Below are 19601 nucleotides of genomic sequence, written 5' to 3' on the forward strand. Positions count from 1 at the left end.
GCAGCTCTTGAATCAAGATCAGCCAACTTTTAAAATGATAATATCTTCATGAGCTTATTCAACTTATCACGAATATGAACCTGGGTCTGAAAATGGCTTTTGTATAGTCACAAAACAGAATTGGAGCTTTTATAATTGGACTTCATGGTAGCCCCTTGATTAGGAATTATTCTTATTGATGAGGATCCTAACCTATAAGCAATTGTGGTGACTACCTATATAAAAGTTACTAGCCCAGATCCATAGAAAGATCGTGTTTTTTGAAAAGATTTAAAGAAGGCAACATTTTTGTTCCCTTTGAATACAAAATACTTTTGGGGTGTTGAGAAATACCACTGAAGTCAAGAGAGCTGATTTTGTGGTTGTTTTCTTAAAGTGTGGATTCCCTGTTGGTAATAACTTAGAGCAGATGAATGTTTTATAGGGTTGGCATAGCAGCAGTAGGAATTGAGCTATGCAGCAGGATGCAAATACAATTTAAAAAAATATAAAATAAAAATTTTAGATGATTTTATGTGGGCCTGGGCATGATAAAAATTGAACTTTCTGTATGTTTCTAGAATACATTTACCATTCACTTTCAGACCTAAATGGCCTTTTGTTGTTGTTAGCCCAAGGCTACCTAAAAATCAGTAGGTTTATTTTAAGATCCATTTTTCAAACTGAAGGGAACACTAAGTATCCTATTTTGTTTCCTGTTTATGTTGTAAATGATATTTGTGCTTTTCCTGTGAGCATACAGGAACAAGGACTACTTTGCTTTTAAGAAACCTATATTTCATGGTATCAGATCCTTAATTAAATAGAGGATTATAATGCCTGGATATAGATTCTCTTATTAGAGACTTACTTATACACACTTCAATGAACATTGAACTTGTCTATTCATCTATAATTTAATATGGGTAATTTATGTACCCTGAAAATTAACACACCGAAATTACTCAACTTTGGGTCCCTTAATGTCCCTGAGAGGGAATAAACAATGCAATTCACTTGGTCTTCGATAAATATACTCACCTTAAACTGATAACAGATTAGAAATTTTCAGTCTTCAAAAGTTTAAGGTAAGAGCTATTTCATAGTTAAAACCCAATGAAAAATCTGGCAACTTCAAGGTATCTATATCCCAGGAATACTATGATTATGGGGACATTTTAATTCATATTAAACATAATAATTACAACTCTTTATCATATCTATTGTATCATATCATATATAAAACATATACTTTTAAAAATTATAAGTGACAAGTTTTATAGAAGATAGTTGTGGTTACATATCTTCAATATGGCTTGCCTTCTGTGTGTGTGTGTGTTTATGTTTGCATATGTGTGCCTGTACACGCTTTTCTTCCCTTAAGAGGTGAAGTCTATTTTTTCCTCCCGTTAAATCTGACCCAGAATTCTTTGACCAATAGCACATGGCAAAATTGATGTCCTGGGTCTTCTAAGGATGGGTCATGCAAAGCTTTGCACCTTCCACTTTAGCCCTTTGGAACACTTGATCTTGGGACATTCACACTGAAGGAAACCACTGCTGTATAAGAAATTCAACTATTATGAAACTGCCATGTTATGTGATATTCAGCCACATGGCGAGTCCTGGAGGATGAGAAGCCATGCAGGGAGAACGAGAGAGGCTAAGCCAGATACAGGAATGAAGGAGCCATCTTGGAAGTGAAATATCCAACTCTGGCCACCACAGTTGACATCATGTGGATTTGAGGCTACCTACTTAGCTCAGCTTTTCCAAAAGTCCTGCCCCACAAAATCTTGAAACAAAATGCTTGTTTGAAGCCACTGTTCTGAGATAGATTGTTCTACAATACATAAGTGGAACAAAACTCCTTTTCTCTTTAACATACTATGTCATTTCTACTGCTTCTGAGGTATGTATATTAAGATGGAATTAAACCTAGAATATGTAGTCATGAAAAAAATCATCTGCATAAAACTCCACACTACTATCTTTCCTGCTGTGACTGAAATCAAAAAAGAGAGAGGAAAGCAGCAGATGATGTAATTATGCTCTGGCATGTCAATTAAGCACATTGACCCTTTTCCACCTCTAAACAACAACTTGAGATGATCAATGTTTGTTATTAAATAACTGAAGAAGGAAGGAAAATATTACATGAAATGGACTTCATTGTTAACATGAGAGACTTCTTCCTAGATGACCCCCTCTAGGCCCATCTTCCAAAGAGCTCTGCAGTAGAGCTGCATTAGGCTCTTCTCACTTCACTAATCTGCAAATCCTGTATAAGAAAAAATCCCTCGTAGTCTCCATAGTCTTTTCAGGAAAGCTTTAATAGTCAAATACATTAGCAAGGTCTCTTGCGGCTGAGATTTCATTAATCTTCCCCAGTATACCCTAGTATATTTGCCAGTTTATCATGAAGCATTAATATAAGTAAGTAAAATTAAAACATACTTGTTAGCGTACGAAAGGGAAAAATTTCCCTCTACCCTCTGAGTGCTTTATAATTGAGTCCATGAAATAAACCATCAACCATCACTGGACAGATTAATAAGAGAAAAGGTAAACAAATGTATTACATGTACAGGGGCGTCACATGAAAGAAAAGTGAATACCAAAAAAACCAGTGAGATCTAAAGGTTTATATGCCCACTTCATAGGAGGGAGGAGAGGAGGGATGTAGGCAATTTAGGGAAAAGTAAATGAATTTTGGGAAAGACCAGTTGGCCCTCAGAAGAACAGGTGATAGCCAGTCTGGGTGTAATGTCGACTTCTAGTCTCTTCTGTATTCTGAGTTCATCTTTGGTTGATGAGATTCCTGGGGAAGGAATTTATGACAATTGAGTTATTTTAGGAGGATCAGTCTTTAGACAAATGAGGAAAGCTCCTCTGAACTTTCTGTGTTCCCCAAGTGCCTTCAGTTTGAAGTAATAAGTATACCAAAGCAGCATCTTTTGGGGTGGCATTTCCTGAACTCCTTCATTAGGGTGATGATACAAATACAGCAAGGGATGAAGAATGTGGGTGAATCCTGTTCACTGATTTTTAGAGTGGATTAACGTCTATGGATTTTTCATTTTACTTTCCTGACTTTCAACTTGACACTGACTCAGACTCTTAAAATCAAGTACACAACTTTTAGATTTTACGAAAAATGGATTTCCCTCACTTAAATCAATGTTAAAATATACTGATAGCTTCTCTTTCCTGCTCTGTCTTCCTTCTCACTTGAGTTTCTTTATCATTTCCTGTGGAATAAAGAGATTTCTTATCAGAATAAAGATTTCTTATCATTAAATGAACATCATTTCTTGTAAAGTTTCCCATGAGCAAAGAAGATGAATGTCCATTTCTCTTAGCATCATGGCTCCTTCTGATAGCAGCTAACATTTAAAATGATGTAACCTTTTGGCATTTATACATCTTTGGGGATTTAAGAGAGAAGTTACTTTGGGACTTGCAATGGCGATGGAAGTGTGTTTTGATTGGGTTGGAGCAGAGGCTAGGGGATAATGATGAGATTTTTAAGGTGGCTCAAATATTCTCAAGGTATTTAATCAGTTCTCATAGTGACTGCAATAATAAAAACATTCTTTGAATGTGTACATCATTCTTTCCTTCTGAAATACCATGTTTAGTTTTGTTTGTTTGTTTGTTTGTTTGTTTCGAGACGGAGTCTCACTCTGTCACCTAAGCTGGAATGCAGTGGCACAATCTGAGCTCACTGCATGCTCTGCCTCCCGGGTTCACGCCATTCTCCTGCCGCAGCCTCCCGAGTAGCTGGGACTACAGGTGCCCACCAGCACACCTGGCTAACTGTTTGTATTTTTAGTAGAGATGGGTTTTCACTGTGTTAGCCAGGATGGTCTTGATCTCCTGACCTCATGATCCACCCGCCTCAGCCTCCCAAAGTGCTGGAATTACAGGCGTGAGCCACTGCACCCGGCCCCATGTTTAGTTTTTTAAACCAGATGACCCAATGCTAAGCATTAGTTAATATTCCATATTCCCCACTATCACCTCAGTATAATATTAATAATAGCTATTTCTCCAGCAAAATGAGTCTGTTTTTTTTAAATGACAATTAAGCATGGGATGCATTTATTAGGAAAACAGTTACACTGTAATAGTTCCTATTTGCTTTAGCATACAATTATTTGGGAACCAGCATGTGGGAAAATGTTTGTTTCTCCACCAATAAGAACATTACATCAGAGATTTTTGCCCATTTCTATTATTCTTTTCCCATCCATTTTTATGATAAAGCATAAAATCCAACCTATGGGAGAATCATGCTGGAAGGACAAGGTAAAGGAAGCCAGAGCCATTGTGAAAAATCTGGGGTATGAATCATGACTGGCTATTTTGATCTTCTGACTGTATATTTAAAACCAAGAAATTATTTTTGTTTATTCAAGAATGTAGTGTATTAGTAACACTTGTTACTGAAATTCTCCATTATCTTGCACCCCATTTCTTCTTGCCGCCTCTTTTTTTTTTTTAATCTAGGCAATATTTTTTTTTTTTTTTTTTTTTTTTTTGAGACGGAGTCTCGCTCTGTCACCCCGGCTGGAGTGCAGTGGCCGGATCTCAGCTCACTGCAAGCTCCGCCTCCTGGGTTCACGCCATTCTCCTGCCTCAGCCTCCCGAGTAGCTGGGACTACAGGCACCTGCCACCTCGCCCAGCTAGTTTTTTGTATTTTTTAGTAGAGACGGGGTTTCAGCGTGTTAGCCAGGATGGTCTCAATCTCCTGACCTTGTGATCCGCCCGTCTCGGCCTCCCAAAGTGCTGGGATTACAGGCTTGAGCCACCGCGCCCGGCCAATCTAGGCAATATTTTTATGAGATATTTGCATTGCCAGATTTATATGTCTCTCCCTCTCTTTTTTGGAATTCAACTATCATATTTTAGCAGAACACAAAGTACGAAATATGCCATCCTTTGTGGGGTAAATGTAGTAATATTTGCACAAAACTTAACAGTGCTTTTGCACAGAGAATCTTATTTGCTCTTCACCCAAATCTATGCAGGGCATGACATAGATAACCTTATCACTGACTAGCTGTGCAACCTTAAGCAAATTGCCTCATCTCTCTAAGCCTGATATCAAATGGACATAATGATATCTACCTCAAGTAGTTTTCATAAACAGTTTAATGGAATAATTCAGTTTAAAGCTTTAGCGGAGACCCTGATACACAACAGCTCAATAAATGGCAACTTGTTTATGGTATCACTACTATCTTCAATGAGGAAACTGAGACTCAAAAAAGGATTAAATGAGCTATAAGGCATTCAAAGTGGCACAACTGATAATGGCAGAGAAGAAATTCAAATCCAAGTTTTTAAACCCAGGCCCCCTGCTATTTCTTGTGACTGTACTGTACCCTTCTTCTCATGGTATGAATAACCTTCACTAAGCACACTCCCTTCTTTTCTATTTTGTGAGGAAAAGTACACATTCATGGAGACATTGACTAGAGCCAGTTGAATCTGGAGCAAGTCAAAGACAGTGAAAGTGCGTTTAATTTTTGATGGCACCGAGCTGTCACTGTGGAACACAAGTCAGTGGTGCACCAGCCCCATGCTCAGCCCTGCAGATCAGCCCTCCGTGGAAATATATACATGGACAGATATTTCCTTATAGAAGTTCAGTGCCATTCACACAGTAAAATAGTGTTTGTAAGTTTCGATTTCTCTAAATTGTCTCAAAGGAGAAGACTGTTCAGTAGTCCCAAGTGAAATAAGAAGAGATGTCCTATACATTTTCTTTTTCTTTTTTGAATCATCTTCCAAGGACTATAACTCACATGTTGTCATTCCTGGTAAACCTTACTCATCTCCTATGTACTCTACGGAATTGGGCAAGAGGTACTGAATGACTCCTCATTATTGTTACAAATAATCATTAATGGGTTGGGTCTCTTGGCAAGGCAATTAACACACATATAAAGGACTGAAATTACATGCTCTTTAAAAAAAATGTTTCTTCCCATCCTTGCATGGTGGCTCGTGCCTATAATCTTGAGTGTTTTGGGAAGCCAAGATGGGAGGATCCCTTAAATCTAGGAGTTTGAGGCTGTGATCATACAACTGCACTCCAGCCTGGGCGACAGAGCAAGATCTTGTCTTTAAAAAATTGTTTTATGCTTCTTTTTTTCCCTTAAAAAAAATCTAAGTCTGTGGATCCTCACTAGAAAACCAGTTTGAAAGCAAAAGGACAGAATAAACTCTGTAAAATACAATGCCATAGTTTCCCAGTCATTTCACTGAATCACTTTCCAGGTCACAAGTGGACGGTCTGTTGCCCAAATGTTCTGTTCATCTCTTAGTATTGAATGACGCGATTTTGTGCTAATAAACAAAGATGGTACATAGGTAAGCTTCGTTAAGTTTGGAAGGGTGGGATTTAGGAAAGTTGGTTGTGGCATTTCCATCTTCTTACAGACTCATTTCTATCAGTGTGTGCTTGATTTGAACTTTTTTCTTTTTAATCTCCTTCCTACCCTTTCTTCATTGTTTGTATTTCTGTGATTTTCTTTCCTTGGATCATTCTGGGATCCTGTTCAACTTTCCCTAACACTGTCCTCCAAATAGTTGCCAGCTGATAAGCACTTACTGCTCTTTCCCTCAGCTCATCTGGGAAGGATAAGTGCTCAGCCCGCATTGAAAACAGGTAGCTTTTCCAGCCTCATTGGTCAGCAGATGACTTACTTTCTCTGATTACATTTTGCTTAATTTGTTTTCAATTTTGAGGTCAGAGGTTTGCAAATAGACTTTCATGCTGTTTATAGAGAGAAATATTTCTGTTGGAGTAAAGTGGGTAGCAGTAGATAACTGGAGTGCCTAATTGCTGCTGTTGCTGTTTTGCTTTGCTGTTGTCATTATCATTATGAAAAGCATTTATTATGCACCTGTGATATGGGCATCTGGAGCTGAATTAAGCTCTTAGTAAAGCAAGAGAGATATCCACACAGCAGCCCATTACCTCTGCTTGATTCCAGCCCATTTATGACAAGGAGTAGACAAATGAGCAAACAAATAATGAACAACACATAAAAGAAATACTTTTTCCATTAGGAACAAAGAAATGGTACAAAAAAGTATATGCCCAGAGGTACTGAAGAACTCTTTATTAACTCCACGCCACATAAACCAGTAAATAGCGAATTCCAAAAATAACATATCTAGGAAAAGAATTTGGAAAACTAGATAGGAGCAGCATTCCTTTGGGAAGAAGGTCCACAGTAGACGACAACTTGGAAGAATCAGAAAGCTGCCTGCCAACCTTTTGTAGAATTACTTCCTGTAGCCATATGTTGAATCTGGAGCAAGTCAAAGACAGTGAAAGTGCGTTTAATTTTTGATGGCACCGAGCTGTCAGAAGGACTAATACCAAAAATAAATAAATAAATAAATAAAAAGAGAAGTGACATATTTGAAATCTATAAATTGCATTTCATGTTCATTTGTCTGCTCTAGGAAAAGCAAATAAAGTTTCTTCCTCCTCCTGAAGTGGGTGATGAATGATTGCTTGGAGTTGGGTGGCAGGATCCTGTGTTGCCATCATTGACCTTCTGTGGAAACAATTCATCTGCAAGTGCAGTCAGTGCAGCGTCGGCACACCCTGCAAGGCATAAGTAAACTGACTGTAATCACTCATGGGTGGATCTGAACAGAGAATAATTACTTTCCTGTTAAAGGCAGTGTCTTTCTCTTATCTTCGCCCTCCTTGCCTCAAGTAGAACAGCGAGGATTTGCTCAACGGGACTGGAACTCCCAATGTGGCGGGGGTCCCTGGCCTCCAGGCAGCAGAAGGCAGGAATGAAAAGGACTCATTCATTCATTAGTCCATTCCTTTATTCATTTACAGTGATATGTGGACCTACTATGGAACAAGCTTTGTTCCAGGCAAACAATGACCTCTCTTTTTTAGAGAGCTTACTTTAGGAATCTGCAAAGCTTGGATTCCTGCCTTTTAGAAAGGCCTCCTAAAATTCTGTTGTCCAGAACATACTCCAGAATACAGAGAAGTAAACACAACAAAACATGATTTGTTCAAAGTTACATGAAGAGTCAGAAGCGGATAAAGAGTCATTCTAAACTAGCAAAAATAGGGATTGTTAGGCATCTTTAAGAAATATAATCTATTGTTTTTGAAGCGTATTTGCTAATTTGAACTTACTATTTTGAAAATATTTCCAAGTAGAAAATCTTGTGAGAAGATATGACTTACTCATTTATGAAAACTATCATCTATGTCTAAAGACTGGATCACATTTATTATTTACGGTATTTGTTTCTCAAGTATGTTAAGCCTTTTTTATTTAGATCTCATTAAATTTTTTACTTATTAGCTTATTTATATTTTATGACTGATAAAATGATGGGACAAACATCAATTCACTTGAAGCAAAATTATTAAAGAATTTGAATTTAAGGCTAAAATAATAAGGTTTTACTTATTCAATTAATAATTAGGTACATACTATGTTTCAGCTATTACAACAATCATCATTTAATTAATTTGAAGGTTGTGATTCATTGGAGTACATTATACAGTCATGTGTGTCAATGTGTGTGCATTTGTGTGTTTATGGCTCACTTAAAAATGAATATTTGGGGGTTCGGGCACGGTGTCTTACACCTGTAATCCCAGCACTTTGGGAGGCTGAGGTGGGTGGATCACCTGGGGTCAGGAGTTCGAGACTAGCCTGGCCAACATGGCAAACCCCAGCTCTACTAAAAATACAAAAATTAGCCAGGAGGCGGAGGGCAGAGGTTGCAGTGAGCCAAGATTGTGTCACTGCATTACAGCCTGGGTGACAGAGGGATACTCTGTCTCAAAAAAGAAAAAAAAAAATGGGTCATAATGTGAAACTTAAATAATAAAAAAACAGAAAAAAATCATCAATCCTCAATCAGCAATAGGATATAGAGATGTGGATAAAGAAGTAGAAAGAAATACAAACATAGGGTCATAATTTTTTTTCCTTTTGAAATCTACTAGAGGTCTTATGGAGTTGTTTCTGCAATAAGAAAAATAACTAATGAAAAATGTATCCAGATTGACCTGTTCATTTTGAGTAGAATTGAGCAGAAATTTGAGAGAGCAACCACTGGAATGCTTCTGTAGTACAGACATACCTATAAAGCTCATTGGGAAATTTCTGACTATTTCCCACTATTTCCAAAATGTCAAATTCTCAAATGGAGAGTTTTAGCTGAGGGCTGCATAGAGAAGGTGGGATTTTGGTCTGCCTATTTTCAATATCCAGAAAAAAGCCAAGGATACGAGTCGCTTTATTTTTATAACATTAAGTTTCCATCTGTTGGGAAATACGTGCATTACTCTGCCATTCGCACCCAATATTACCCAATGCAGGATGTCTTATGCAGTCTGATCATGTGGAGTATAAATGAGTATCAACAATATTTTAAAGTGATTGATAAAAATCAGCTTGCTTTGGGAATATTCTGTAGGCCTAGTTTATAATTGTGTTTAATTTTATTTTGATTAAGTATTCTGCCAGGAGAAGCAGGTGGGGAGATCTGTTCTCATGGGAAAAGAGGAAAGCATATTCTGGCTAACAGGGAACTAGAAAATCAGAGTAGGGGAGGGAATCACCTTGCCTGAGACAGTAGATATTCTATAAAATTGAGCCTCTTCATGTTATCATGGAAATGACTTTTTGGCAGTAGTGCAAAATGGTTGTTTTACATTATTGTTAATTGTGGTTAGAGACACAAAGCAATATAATCATTTGATGGCTTATTTGTTATTCAAAAAATGACAGCTTTTATGTGCCCATAAATATGAACTCATCTGGAAATATTCCTGTGAATTAGGAGCCATCTAAATATACTTGCTTAATGCATTCACTAGATTTTAATGAAGCCATATGAGTTTGTACTTAGTAGATTACCTGATGGCTCCTTGTCAGCCATCTGATGAGGGAACGCTGTCTGCTTGGTGAATGTGAGACAGAGAAATCCATAACTTTGTCAGAATTTATGGTTGGTGAGCAGTGGCTTTCCTGGAACATGGTACAAGAGACAATTAGTCTTCAATTTTGTGTGCGCTTTTCATCTTGTCGGGAGTGTGGCTGACAGCAACAGCATTGCCTTCACCCTATTACATCCCTTTTCTCCTCTTCAAGAAGGGGATGTTGAAAGAACAGCAAGGAACCTTAAATTTGTCCTGGATAACATAAACAGAGTTTGGGCAGAGTGTCTGGCATGCGATCCTTTTGTGTCATTTACAGCGACAGGACACCACTTTCAAAGATGACACTAACTGTTCAGAGGCTTTAATATGATTGCCTCCAAATGCTTGAGAAAGCTCCATGTGTTTGCCTGGCACTCTGCTCTTTTAAGATATGACTGTATTCCCCGCCCCACCCCCCCCTTTCTTGGAAGTGCAGCATCCTCAGCTGGTAATCTTTAAACCCTGGGTTGCAGTGATTTCTCTTCATACAGCAACACAATAAGCACATATTTCATGCTTCCCCGAACCAAATTCAGAAAGTGCCAATTAATAAGTTGATGGGGAAGAGGTCAATGGGTAGCATTAAGGCCACCTGTCTGGAGACACTAGGTGCACACTTTGAGTGAGTGAAAGGAGACCCACAGACAGTTGGGAATGAAGTAATTTATCACAGATTCCTGGAGACATAAAATGAGAGGATTTAAGGCAGTTTTGAGGGCAGCTCCTCCGTCTTGCTGCTATTGTGATTGATCCCATTCCTCTGGACAAAATTGGGCATCCCAGTGAGACAGTGTAAAACATCTAAAGCTGTGAATATTTACATATTTATAGCTTCTTCTGTGGTGCAGGTTGTGAAGAGCAACCAACTTTTCTTGCAGAGAGTTTTAGAGACTCATGTGGACTTAGAAGTTGTGAAGCTTCCATCCATATCTCAGAGTGTTCTGGGCATCTTTCTATATACTCATCTATTCATTCATTCATATGACAAATATTTATCAGTGTACCATACATACTGGACCTTAGTCTAGCTGCTGGAAATACGTCTGTGAACTATACGGACAGCTATCTCTGTTCTCACAGGGTTTATTTTTTAGTAGAGGATATGTAGACAAGAAACAAAATAAATAAGTAAATTATGTAGTAGGCTAGAATGTGATGAGAGTGGTGGGGTAAAATAGCCTTTGTTAAATTCCTAGAGAAAGCTTCAGAGCCTACACTTTGCCTTAAGACTCAGAAAATCAGGCTAAGTTAGGATGACATAGGATATCATTGAAGTGGAATGAAAGGATTTGAGGTAGGGAAGAAAAACAATGGACTCCATCCTCTTTCTCTTCCACCTTTCCCACAACAGACTATAACCAGTCTTTTAGTCCCCCAAAATAGAAAGTACATAAGGCACAGTAGGAAGAAGGGAAGAAGGGTAAGTATGCCAGGTTTAGGAAATAATCTTGGAAATAAAACAAGGGGGTCCCCTAAAAGAGAAGAGTATACAGTTACCTATTTCATCCCTCATTCTTTCAGCTTCTCCTACTCCCTTCATTTCTTTGTAGAAATATTTTTGTAGCACTGATCCAAGATGGAAGAATAAGCCTGACAGAGTCAAGGTCCCTGTTTGGCCAAGCGTTATTTACCTGCCCCTGTCCTTCCCTTGTCAAAGTAGCTAATTTTCAAGTTTTGCAAATTTGTAAACTTAATTTTCTGTTGTTTCTTGCTCCAACAATTCTTTGCTGCAGATAATGTTGCTCACAGACCCGGAGATTGAGAGCAGCTTACTGATCAGCTCAGATGAAGGCGCAACTTATCAAAAGTACCGGCTGAACTTCTACATTCAAAGCTTGCTTTTCCATCCCAAGCAAGAAGACTGGATTCTGGCATACAGTCAAGACCAAAAGGTGAGCATGCTTACCTTGTTTGAGACAGTGAAGCACGGTTCTCCGGGGAAAATAGTGCTAATTTAATTATCTCTTCATTTCACCTCAATGATCATTTTTGTTCTGAGCCGTAGCCTGAACTCTGTGCTAATGGGACAAGGGAAATCAAGGAGAGTCTCAGGTTGCTTGTTTAAATCATGTAAATATCTGAAACCACTTACCAAGTAAAGATTAGGTGTACTAAGTAAGACGCGGTGGAGAAGCAGTTCTTAGCATAGATGCTTAAGACAGTCAGGAGTCTCTGACCCCCACTGAGTGGAAGACAGTGTCTTAGTGGATTGGTGATCATTTCTCTTGGTGAAGGACCCATGGCTTTTCTCAGACTCTTAAAGGGAAGCATAACCCTGAAAAGGTTAAGAACAGGAAGTAAGGTTTTGCTGAAACACTGAGAGAAATGGCCAAAGGAAAAATAATGATGTATGTAGGTAACCTTATGCAGAACCTAGTCATCTCAGAACTTCTCTTCACTTGGTGGTAAGGTTGAAGGAGAAGTCACTTCGTGAGAAAGGATTAAATGAGCTCATGGTATTAGATGTGTGTGTATGTGTGCATACATCTCATAAAATGTCATCCTATAATATGTATTCTATACGGCATATATACTATAACATACATATGGTCCCTGCTTTTAAGGAAACTTGTATTCTCGGGTAGAATAAAAGGCTAGCAATAGCTAATAAAATTAAATTAAAATGAAAAAGAAGTAGCATTTACACAGGCAAATGTGAGAGAAACTCTGGCCATAAAAGCCAGAGGGATAATTGGTGAAATACTAGAATACTCCTTGTGAAATGCATTATTCAGTGAAGTCATTCTGAGAATTCTCCTTAGAGGAATCATAAATTAGAAATTACATATATTTAAAGAAATACTGGACTTAACTAAGTGAGGGGAATATTCTGGGGTTTTGTTTGTCTGGGTTTGCGTAGATGTGTGGCATTTTTGAAGGTAGGAGCATGGTATAAGCAACTTCCCAAGGTCTCTACTGACAGGAGCATTTTAAAGGAAGCAAATTAAAATTCTTAAGATTGGTGTTTTATTCATACTGCCCCTACTGCCAAATAAAATGCACATTAAGCCTAAAAATAGAAAGAATTTACAATTCATTTTTTTTTTTTTTTTCCTCTTGAGCAGCCTGGCTACCCTTTCAGCAGAGTGTACAATTTTGTTTCTGGAGTCAAGCCACAGTGCATTTGGTCCAGGATGGTGCAGTTAACAGAGGCAAAGCCTGACCAGCTCAGACAGAGTATTAGTCATTTAATCCACAGGGTTATTATATTTTATTCGACAGTTGGTTAATTTTTCCCCCCTGATGCCAGAGGCGCAGCGAGGGCCAGATTTACCTGCCTAAGTAAAAACTCTGCATCTTTGCAATTATGCTGGAGGAGATGCCCAAATATGTAACTCTTTCGGTCCCAGCACTTCAAAGAGTGCCTCCCGTGGTCACTGTGGCAGAGTGGATGATACGAGACCAGTCAGGATGCCGGGGCTGTGACTTCAACCCAGCAGCTTAACGGTGAACAGTATTTAGCGTTGGTTTCCTTTGCATTAAAATGTGTTTGTATGGATAATTATAATTGTAGGTACCTTTCCAAAGTGATTTAAAAAGAAACAAATATTAGATACCACATCTCTTTTAAGTGCCATGCATGATACAGTGTTGATATAAAATAACAGTATTCTGTCCATCTGGAGATAGATGATTAACACATTTGAGTTGGTCAATAGTTTAAGAGAGGCCACAAAGGCAGTGCTGTCACTGAATATTATATACAAGTGACTGGATGAATTACATTAAATTGGTAGCGCAAAGTTCAGGAGATGGAGCTCTGGTGATCTGTCTACTCCAGAGGTCTTACAAAATGACTTCAGCTGAACTTTAATGGGTATATTGGATTTCTGTTGTGATAGTAGGGGAGGCCAATTTTTTTACAAAAGGAATGTCACATACATGAAATTGTAAAAATCCTGTGTACAAAATTGCAAAATTTTCTATTTGGCTGAAACTAAAATTGGTTACAGCTAGTTATAATTTACACACATACACACACACACACTTTGGAACCTAATCTTTACTATTTTTCACTGTTTTGGCTGTTTGATTTTTAGGAAAACTAATTTTTGTTTCCTTACTTAGGAGCCTTCAGAAATTTGGGTCCAGAGAATGATATATTTAGAGCTGTAGATTTCAAGGGTTAATCGGTAGTAATTATAAGTATAAACTGTGGTAATATGAGGTCAAAACCAAGACCGGTTGGGATGATATTACAGCAGTCCTGGCATCAGATGCTAAGGGTAAGAACAAAAAGGTGTCCTTTGTGACCACAGACCCAATGAATCCTGTCATTTTAGGGTTGGACGCAGTCTTCATCTGTTTGTTGTTGCTAGGTTTTTTTCTGTATGAGGCTAAGAATCTAAATATCTAAGAGGTTAACAAATTTTCTCAAAGAGAAAAATCACTAATTAGCATCACATGTGGATATTCTACAATTGGGGTAAGGGGCTACCTGACATTTGATAGGGTTCTCATTTTCTTTTTCTTTTTTTTTTTTGAGATGCAGTCTCACCCTGTCACCCAGGCTGGAGTGCAGTGGTGCAATCTGGGCTCACTGCAACCTCCGCCTCCAGGGTTCAGGCGATTCTCCTGCCTTAACCTCCCGAGTGGCTGGGATTACAGGTGTGTGCCACCACGCCTGGCTAATTTTTTGTATCTTTAGTAAAGACAGGGTTTTGCCTTGTTGGCCAGGGTGGTCTCAAACTCCTGACCTTGTGATCTGCCCGCCTCGACCTCCCAAAATGCTGGGATTACAGGCGTGAGCCACCACGCCTGACCAGGGTTCTCATTTTTGAAGGTGATATTTTGAGATGAGCAGATGGGTAAAAGCCAGCCTTTCTACTGACCTCTCTGTTTCTTTAAGAAAGGATGAAGGATAAATCATACTGGAAAAGACACATTGTGGATAGCCAGCTATACAAGTAGGAATCAGGGAAGACCTCCATATCTCAAGGCTTGAATCACAGAATAGGGAGTGGGGCATTCGCTGGAAGGGAGAGAGCTGCAGCTGTTAGCTGATGGCATTGGCTGGAAGTCAAGTTGAGAGGGTCTGTGGCCACTCAGGTGGGTCAATGATACGGAAATAAAAGCTGACAGTCACCCATGGGTCATGGAGCTTTTAGCACTGATGAGATGTGGCAACAAGGAGGACCATGTGCTGGTGTTGGCTGGCCAGTGACTGCACTTGTCTAGGAAACAGGAACATTTATTCTTTCATGTAAGTATTGTCCATCAGTTTTTCTGTGACAGCTGCTAATGTCCCTGCTGTAGATCTCCCAGCTAGGATCTCAGTCAGTATTATCTCTGCTGGATGCTGTTTTACATCAAATTGTGGTGAACAATCCCTTAGAAAATGCCTTATTGAGGTGGCAACTCCTATGAACAGGGTCTTCCTCTTTTCTCTTTTTCTTTATTTGCTGACTTCTTTGTTTATTTAAGGCATACTCTCTGTCTTTTGAACACATAGCCACATTTATTTTTCCTTTATCTCCCTGACATTGCTTCTTCTCTCCTTCAGTGAATGCAACTTTTTAAGCTCCTAAGGACAGAGTTTGGAGCTCTGGCCTGTAGGATAGACCCCAAATGAGCTGCGATACCCTGGTCTAACTGTGTTTCATCTTGGGTGCCTGAATCCCAGTGGAGGCTTTTTGATGTGGACATTATAAGGGACTCAAATAGTTTTGTTGAATAGATGTTCCTTTCTGGCCCAAGACAGAATTTTACTGCATATCAGTTCTATGGGAAGTCATATTAAGATTTAAAAAGGTGGTTTTAATCAGGGAAAAATGTGCATGGCCAAATGTCCTCAGAATTCACAAAACCAAGGTTTTTGATATTTTTTCTTTTCACTTAGAAAGAGAAATCTGTTTGTGATATTCAACATCTAGGTGATTGTATTATTCAGGGTTCTCCAAAGAAACAGAAGCAATAAGGGGAGGGGAGAGAGAAAGAAAGAGGGAGAGAGAGAGATTGGAGTGGGGGGAGAGGGGAGAGAGAGAGAGAGAGAGATTGATTGATTATGGAATTCACTCATGCGATTATGGAGGCACGCAAGTCCCAAGATCTGCCTTCTGCAAGCTGGACAACCAAGAATGCCAGTGGTATAATTCAGTCCAAGTTGGAAGCCCTGAGAATTGGGTGGGGGTGGAACCAATGGTGTAAGTCCTGGTCCAAGTCCAAAGTCCTGAGAAGCAGGAACTCTGATGTCTGAGGGCCAGGGGAGACAGATGGATATCCCAGCTCAAAAAGAAAAAGGGAATTCACCTTCCCTCTGCCTTTTCTATTCAACACCTCCAAGGATTGGATGATGCTCGCCCACACTGGAGAGGGTGGATTTTCTCAGCCTACTGATTCAGACACTAATGTCTTCTAGAAAATCCCTTACAGATACACCCAGATAAGTTTTATCAGCTCTTTGGGCATCTCTTAGCCAAGTCAAGTTGACACATAAAATTAACCATCACCATAGTTGCCAAGAGGTAAATCCTATCTTGTCTGGGGATGTGGCTATCCAGGCACCACTAGAATGACTGAAAGGAAAAGGTGTGGAACCTTTTACCCATTGTAATTCTTTTTTTTTTTTTTTTTTTTTTTTTTTTTGAGGCGAAGTCTCGCTCTGTCGCCCGGACTGGAGTGCAGTGGCCGGATCTCAGCTCACTGCAAGCTCCGCCTCCCGGGTTTGCGCCATTCTCCCGCCTCAGCCTCCCGAGTAGCTGGGACTACAGGCGCCCGCCACCTCGCCCGGCTAGTTTTTTTTTTTTTTTGTATTTTTAGTAGAGACGGGGTTTCACTGGGGTTTCACTGTGTTAGTCAGGATGGTCTCGATCTCCTGACCTCGTGATCCGCCCGTCTCGGCCTCCCAAAGTGCTGGGATTACAGGCTTGAACCACCGCGCCCGGCCTGTAATTCTTAAATGAATAGTCTGGGTACATAGGAAACCCTGCCCTGAGACTTACTGAGTAAAGATACAGGACCTGGACTTGGCCTCTGAAGGGCCTATGTGAGGATGTGCCTTTGGAAAGCCCTGAAATTTTCAGAAAAAGGAACATTATAGATATAATTCTAGAGATCCTGTTTCAAATGGACAGGAGGCTATTTGGTGTATAAAATCCCACCCCTCACATTTTTAAAACAATGAATCCTTGTGGAAAGTATGAAGAATTCCATGGCATTTATTATAGGAGCACCAAAATCTTGCTTTCTTTTATTAACTTATTTTTTATTTCTATAAAACAGTAGGCAAACCAAGCATTCTACCCATTTAAAAAAATTTCTTTGTATTTGGAAACTGAACTGATAAGAGAAAGGAGATATAGTCCTTTACTTCATTGCTAGCTGACTTTCCTGCCTCAATACAGGAAACCACCCAAGGAAGGCTTAGCAGAAGGCTGAGTCTGCCAGATTACATCTTTATTTTAATTTGGCAATAAACTAGTGTACAAACTGTGCTATAAAACATTGCCTCCAACGGCATCTCTCAGTCTGTCTTAAACACCTCACTAAACATGATGTGTTGGGAAACATTTGAAATGAGAGAAAACAAAGAGCAGATGTGACTGTAAGGAAATTGAAAAAAAAAAAAAAAAAAACAGGAGAGAAGCATAAGAATCTGTGTATACTTCAGCTTTGCTGTCTATGCCAGGGCAAGGGCTCTTGATGCCTCTGTTAGGATTTGCAATGGAGAAGTATTTGTAAAGCGGAGAGTGCCATGTTGTGAAACCAACATGAACACGGTCAGGACTCTGGCTGCTGAGCGGCTGGAGAGCAGAGGCCCCTTGCTGTCCTTATCCAGACCTCTTCTTCAGGTAGCTCCAGAGAAGGGCTGCTGCCCCTGACCATGAGCAAGAAGGGCTGTTCTTTCTCTGTCCTGTGCAGTCACGACCCTCGTGGACGTCCAAGACCACCTAGAGCATGAACGCAGTTCCTACACAAACAGGCAAGAAGTACAATTGAACAAAACAGCCTGGGTCCAGACTGTGGGAAGTTGGAGAGCAGGTGTTCATTTAGAAGGAGGGAGGGAGGCTGTCAAGCTCTAGCCTGCTGTTCTTGCCATGTAGGAAGGTGGGTCCAAAGTCACCAGACCTTCAGAATTCTTTCTTTTTTTGAGAGAAGTAATTCTGCTTTGTTTTCAATGTGAACTTTTCTTATTTGTATGTGTGTAACCATGACCTCAAAAATTTCAAAAGAAGCACTGCATAGGACGAACAAACCTCGTCTGCTGCCCTGTGCTTGTCCTTTCTTCTTTCCCATTATCTTTGTTTTGCTTTGTTCATGGCTTTCCCTTTTGATTTTATTTGAGAAGATTTTATTTATTTATTTATTTATTTATTTATTTATTTATTTATTTATTTATTTATTTATTTATTGCAATTTTTTGAAAAAAGTACATTCAAATAAATGATTGGTTTTATTGAGGGAGAACAAAACCTTTAGGACAGTTTGGTGAACCACCCTTGATTTTGTGGCAGTTCTAGAATATTTGTAAGTTTATATTGACTCGCTTATTTTGGAGCTCTGTGAGTCCGCATTCCAAGTAAGAACATGTAGAAAACTTGCTTCATTCCTGATCTTCTTTAAATTCCAAAGGATCACAGTTTATGAAATAAACAGAAAATCCTGAGGCCTGTACGTTGGCCTTCCCTTCAACATTTTTTGGTACATATGTGTCAGACACCAAAACATTCTTTTAAAGGCAGAAAACAGGCTTTGATAGGGAGGTTCTGTATACAAATAATGGAAAATCTATTTTTTTTTTCTTTTTTTGGGGACATAGCCTTGCTGTCTTACCCAGGCTGGAGTGCAGTGATGTGATCTTGGCTCACTGCAACCTCTACCTCCCGGGTTCCAGCGATTCTCCTGCCTCAGCTTCCCAAATAGCTGGGATTACAGGCACCTTCCACCATGCCTGGCTAATTTTTGTATTTTTTTAGTAGAGACGGGGTTTGACCATGTTGGCCAGGCTGGTCTTGAACTCCTGGCCTCAAGTGATCTGCCTCAGCCTCCCAAAATGCTGAGATTACAGGCGTGAGCCCTGTGCCTGGCTGGAAACCTTAAATATTAACAGTCAGCATTCTCTCCATAAATGAAAACTGACTTTCAGTTAAAATCATATGTTGATAGAAAAGGAAAAATGGACTGCCAATGTGATGAACAGCCAATGACAGAATTTTAGTAACATACATTAAAGTGAATTTTATTAAAAAAGAACTAATTTTAGTTATCTGCCTTCTCTCTCTCTCTACCAGTCTTGCAATGTTTTTAAAGTTTCATATCTATTCTACATGTATATCTATAAACATATCTATAAACAAAAAAATCTTCTCTTTATTCCTTTTAATCATTAATCATTCCTTTCTTTTTCTTTCTTTCTTTTTTTTTTTTTTTTTTTTTTTTTTTTTGAGACAGCGTCTAGCTCTATCATCCAGGCTGGAGTGCAATGGTGTGCTCTCAGCTCACTGCAACCTCCACCTTCCAGGTTCAAGCGATTCTCCTGCCTCAGCCTCCCGAGTAGCTGAGATTACAGGCACGTGCCACCACGCCCGGCTAATTTTTGTATTTGTTAGTAGAGACGCGGCTTCACTGTCTTGACCAGGCTGGTCTCGAGCTCCTGACCTCGTGATCTGCCTGCCTCGGCCTCCCAAAGTG

The 19601-nt window shown here is 39.4% G+C and overlaps 1 protein-coding gene across 3 annotated transcripts in view; it reads left to right on the forward strand.

The window, feature by feature from the left end:
• The window catches only part of SORCS1 (sortilin related VPS10 domain containing receptor 1), a 596232-nt gene that overhangs the window by 381722 nt on the left and 194909 nt on the right, over positions 1-19601 (forward strand). For all 3 annotated transcript variants that reach the window (XM_030941406.1, XM_030941405.1, XM_030941407.1), the window contains exon 4: positions 11705-11863. In XM_030941406.1, coding sequence (XP_030797266.1) covers positions 11705-11863 — 159 coding nt within the window. The remainder of the gene's footprint in view (positions 1-11704; positions 11864-19601) is intronic.

Source organism: Rhinopithecus roxellana, chromosome 11, assembly GCF_007565055.1.
Source record: "Rhinopithecus roxellana isolate Shanxi Qingling chromosome 11, ASM756505v1, whole genome shotgun sequence".
NCBI lineage: Eukaryota > Metazoa > Chordata > Mammalia > Primates > Cercopithecidae > Rhinopithecus > Rhinopithecus roxellana.